General features: G+C 38.2%; 1 protein-coding gene across 1 annotated transcript in view; it reads right to left on the reverse strand.

Annotated features, from left to right (window-relative positions):
• Positions 1-3,969, reverse strand: part of ALX1 (ALX homeobox 1) — a 17,122-nt gene extending 13,153 nt beyond the window's left edge. Inside the window, exons 1-2 of the mRNA XM_063930510.1 lie at positions 3,645-3,969; positions 815-1,119 (exon numbers count right to left, since the gene is read on the reverse strand). Of these exons, the coding sequence (XP_063786580.1) occupies positions 815-1,119; positions 3,645-3,876 (537 nt within the window). The 5' untranslated portion in view covers positions 3,877-3,969. The remainder of the gene's footprint in view (positions 1-814; positions 1,120-3,644) is intronic.
• Positions 3,970-5,627: the final 1,658 nt, after the last annotated feature.

Consider the following 5,627-nt stretch of genomic DNA (forward strand, 5'->3'; position numbering starts at 1 on the left):
ATTTTCAAGGCAAATCGGGAATGAACTTTTACCACATGTTCCACCTTATGGCCTTTAATATAAAATTAAAAACAGGAAAACATGCAGTCAGTTAAATACCCCATTACACTGAGCTGCTCAGGTTTTGTGATTACTATTAGTGGGAGATTAGTCTGCCTGCTCATATGTGTCATGTTTATTGCTTTGCATTAGTGTGCACACAAAGGCAGCCCATGCACCGAGCCAGTGATCCTGCTCCCCTGCTTACCCACAGAACCCGGGGACCTTAACTACGAACTCCAAAATACGCAATATACATGCTGTATATGAATAGAATTATATTTAATATCAGACAAATATCTGCTGTACTAAAAACAAAGGTCCAGAATAAAAAGGCTTATTGTAAGAGACCCTGTGGACTACTTGTATTCTATATATGTATTTTTAACATGCATTTTTCAGAGTAAACAATTTACTCCAGGCTGGCATTATTGTATCTATGTTGACCGGTCATAAACACACACACACACACACACACACACACACACACACACACACACACACACATATATAGACAGATAGATAGATAGATAGATAGATAGATAGATAGATAGATAGATAGATAGATAGATAGATAGACAGATGTATATATAGACAGATGTGGAAAGTAGAGGAAAGAAGGAAGAAGAAGAAGAAGAAGAAAGAGAGAGAGAGAGAAAGAAAGAAAGAAAGAAAGAAAGAAAGAAAGAAAGAAAGAAAGAAAGAAAGAAAGAAAGAAAGAAAGAAAGAAAGAAAGAAAGAAAGAAAGAAGAACACACTATCTGTTTGACCCCACCTGTACTCTCGCCTCTGTGAGTTCTGTCCTCAGTGCCAGCTGCTCTCTCACATAGACATCAGGGTAGTGGGTCTTCTGGAAGACCTTCTCCAGCTCCTCCAGCTGCAGGCTGGTGAATGTGGTGCGGTGTCGCCTCTTCTTGCTGCTGGACACGTTGCTGTCACACTTATCTGCCAGCTCCTCCAGCTCCCCCTTCTCCTGCATTCCCTTCGCTGGGGACACTCGCAGGCTGCAGCAGGTCTCTATGGGCCGGCTGAGCTCTGTGTGGAGAGGCTGGCCTTCCACTTTGGTGATACCATAGTTCACTAGAAAAGGAAAGGCAGTCCGGTTTATATAATAAAGAGACTCGATTTTATTACCAACATATATCTGCCTATTAATGCAGCACATCTATATATAATGCCCACTAGCAACATTTACTTCTGTGCTGTAATCGCTTCATTTCTTGGAGTACATTGTATACACGCTTCTAATAACACTTTCAAGAACTACTTGCGATTGTTAAATGTGTCATTGATAGGAGTTATTTCTGTAACCGTTTATTTTAATGCATAATCCACTATATATCGTTAATTTTATAAAATATGTTGAATGATGTAGTTGTCGGGGCATAAAATAATCCCCGGTATACTGTACAGTGCATGGACCCGTTCAAAACTGGGGGTAGGGGGGAGAGGAATTCTGTTGCACAGGAATCAAAGTGATACCTTACCAAAAGAGGTGGTATTAAGAGACCCCTATTATTAATTGGTACACAATTATTATGTTGAAAAAATGGGGATGCAACCACAGATCATATATGGTACAAGCATAAACAAAGAAACAAAGTGCGTGGACCCGGCAGAGGGGCTGGCTGATGTATATATGGTGGTATAGTACAGTAAGAATAACAAGCCACAGTCTTTCTGGTATGTCAGGCCGCTAGGTAACTGATACAGCATGTTACAAGCTATGAAAGATCCCTTGTAGCCTGAGAGAAAATAATCAGTGACCAGCTACAGCATCAGTGGCAGGCAACCTGTGGCTTTCTGGCTGGTGGGACTGGGAATTCCAGCCGCTGGTCTGAGACTTGTAGTTCTACAATGGTGGAGAGACACTGTTTGTAGCTGTGTACTCTATTATCATTTAGATGAGATATGATGCTAAATCTTAACCTCAAATCTTAATCCAGACTAAATTGTAAATATCTTCTGTATATGAGATTTCTTCTAGTAATACTGTTCTTCGTGGTCTTTATGTCGAGAAGACCATAGTTAGTTGGAATGTGTTGAGAATTAAAACTTTTCATTTACTTGTACAGCTGATATGAACAAAGGTAAATAATGTTTCTTATACTTTAAATCAGTGACCATGCACTTATTATTGTGTCGCAACCTTAAGGGATACAAGGAGTTAAACTGAATACTAACATGTTAAATTAATATACTGAGATAACTAAAAAAAAGAGGATCACAACGTCGATTGTAACAATACAGTGATGGACCTTTCAGGTGTAGGTAATAGTATATAAAGGAGTGCTGTATTAATGTTTTTGGTAAAATTTAATATAGAAGTATTTTCTAAAATTAGAGAGAAAAAAAAGATGGAAAAAACAAAACACAGCCTGGGCTTCTGTAGACCAAACATTGACTGTACTGTGCAAAGAACAATGCTAGTAGAGGTGGGTGCTTTGTCCAGGTTCCAGGTGGTACAGTATGGGTATTAATATAACACCGTTAAAATATAAAGATCCATATTAAAATAATACAGTGAATAAGAAGATTATCCTTTTATTAACAAGAAAATCGCTCAATATGTAGCTGTAGTGTATTACAAATGGGAGCTATGGAAACAATCAATGATTATAATGACTTCCAAAGAAAATCATGCATGCATTAACCACGTGTAAAATGATCAGTATTTGTTGGACAATACACGTATTTCTATGAAAATTAAATTGTTGCATATTTACAAACATTTGGGCCCTCTCTCTGTCTCCATTTTGCATTAGATTACCTGGCGGAGATTACAATACTCGCTTAAATGTCTTCATGAGTTCAATTTATTTCATCGCTTTCCTAATACTGTTGTTCGTTTTTAATGGTAAGAACAGTGTTCATTTGCTATATATTGTCATTGTATCAGCTAACTAGACTATTATTACAGTTCCATTAAAGTGATATATTGCTGTTTTATAAATCAGGACTATTATAAATTAACTAACAGGGAGGCTGGGAGTTCAATGTCATGGAGCCTATGTTTTGCAATTTTTCTGACCTGGCAATATTCCTACGTCAGTAAACGTTTCTGAATATATACAAATACACATGAATCCGTGGCCTGGCTAATGTCTTCAAGATGACATACAGCCGTCTTCCTGCCTGCTATTCTACAGACTGTACACAGCAACTACAGTATCTGTTGTTTCCTATAACAGGTTTATACATAACCGTAAAAGTGAAGGTTAGATAATTAACATACTACAGAATTCACCCTTTTCCCATTGTAAACCTCTTTATTATATATTTAACAAACATGTGAGCAATATACCAGAAGATGATGATTCATATAATGTATGGATTAGTAATAAAACTGGAGACAGACCGGAAGAGAGAGAAAGAAAGAAAGAAAGAAAGAAAGAAAGAAAGAAAGAAAGAAAGAAAGAAAGAAAGAAAGAAAGAAAGAAAGAAAGAAAGAAAGAAAGAACTGACTTTGGCCTGACAATCACAGTTAGCCGTAATAGTTTATATGACGAGCATGCAATTTAGCTTGACCCCTTCACTACCAGCTTCCATTAGACTATGGCAGTCAGTGTAGCAGTCGGATTGGAAGAGGGACGGTGAAGCCTTACCATTGCTGTCCTGACAGGGGGAACTCCGCTCTATCCGCACATGATGCTCATTCCTCTGGATGGCACTGAAGGCCTGCACACACTTACTGGCTGAGTTCTTGCTGTAGAAGGAGTCATTGTCCAACGTTTCCATAACGTGCTCCAATGTGCCCCCAGCTCCCATGTAAAAGTCACTGTTCTTGCTGGTCTGATTCTTCAGGGCAAACTTTTCACTCAGAAAATCCATAATCATGTAAGCTTGTTGTGCAGGGCTCTTGTTATAGCATAGGTACTGTATACAATAATGTGCAGTGTGATGGAGACTGGGGAGACGCCTGAGCCGCTGAGTCTGTTAATTTGTAGTTGACTAAGAGGGGGGGATTAGAAGGTGCTTTTATAGCCTGCATCGCTGCAGGGGCATCGGAGCAGCCTCCCATTGCTAATGAATATGGAAACAGGCAGATGTATGACTCCGCCCCTCCCCTACCTCCTAAATCTAATCCAAACAAGGGGATGATTCAAGGCTGCTATCCCAGGGCAGTCTGATCTTCTTTCAGCCAAAAGCCATTCTGTAAAAAAAGAAAAGGAAACCTTCTTTATTACTAAAATCATTCCTATTTTCCAGCATGTCATTTAAATCAGACAGCTTATTACTAGACATGAATGTGCTACAAATATGCATTATTGTACGGTGGGAGTCAGCTGCAATACGCATAAACCCCAAACAGCACCAAATTTACTTAGATTTCATTTTTAAACCTTATTTTACGTTTTGTGGAGAAACTTTTAAAGTTGAGTTTACTTCGTAAATGTAAAATTACTATCGGGAAACTGTTCTGCTGATCAGATCTACTTCTCACGTTATACCAATATACTGCATTAAGTATTAATCTGATTTTACATGTTTTTTTCTGTCATGTGCTTAGTTTTAATTCATTTCTAAAAAAAAATCCAGAGATTCATTCACCCTCCTTATTGCTGCTTTATCATCCACCTCGATTTTTTTAAGAACCCCAGAAAATCCGCTCTGAATTTTTATGGTAAGACATGTATAGCGGTATATTCACTGAAACATATGTGATAAAACCAGATCGTGGTGTATTGTGTCTTTGGTCGGCTCGTCTGTCTGTCTGTCTGCCTGCCTGCCTGCCTGCCTATATAGACGCTGCGGAAGACATTGCGGAACTTCAAACATGAACATTAGACAAAACGTAAATATTGTTAGTTGGTGTTTGTTAGTATATTCTTCTGATAATTGTCAAAGTATTATTGAACCGCCATGTGATGCATGATGTGTAAGATATTTGAATCATAGGCGTGAAAGCAGAATTTGCCATTTTGCTCTATGTGGCTGCCTAAATGGACATTCATAATCCTGGTAGTAAGGCTTTCCTGTGATCAATCTGCTGTAGTTTAATCTCGCTACATATACATATTGTACTTATTGTAGAGAATTCTCTGATTTATGGTCTCCTGTGTAATGTTTCTGCAGTATGCTGCAGCAGTAAATATAATATCTAATCGACTTGGACATTATTGTTTAATACAAAATAATATTTCGGTGCCTTGATGACGTTTTACAGTACGTCATTATACCACATCATATAAAATAGGATTTAGCACCATCCTTACTATGGATATGGAGCTAATTCTTATACACAAATACTGAGTTGCACTGAACTTCTGTTTGTGGCAGACTGGTTTAACAGCCGCTGCCCTAAGAGCTATATAAATCTCTCCTCGGAAAGGAGGGGTGTCATTTACAAGGGGATTCACGTGTGAAGCGCAACAGTAAGTTTTTATGGCAATAAGGCCACAAGCTTTACAAGGAGTCTAGTAAGCTGCAGGGAGCTGATGCCCAGACCCCACTTTACCTTTGATAGTTGTGAGTAATGTTGTCCAGGGAATAGCATTGTAAAAATTTAAAGTTTAGTGTTTGCTAAAAGTGGATATTTTGAACTAAAATATTGTAATAAACAATAAATTTCACAGTATATTATGTTA

This window comes from Pseudophryne corroboree, chromosome 6, assembly GCF_028390025.1.
Source record: "Pseudophryne corroboree isolate aPseCor3 chromosome 6, aPseCor3.hap2, whole genome shotgun sequence".
Classification (NCBI taxonomy): Eukaryota; Metazoa; Chordata; class Amphibia; order Anura; family Myobatrachidae; genus Pseudophryne; species Pseudophryne corroboree.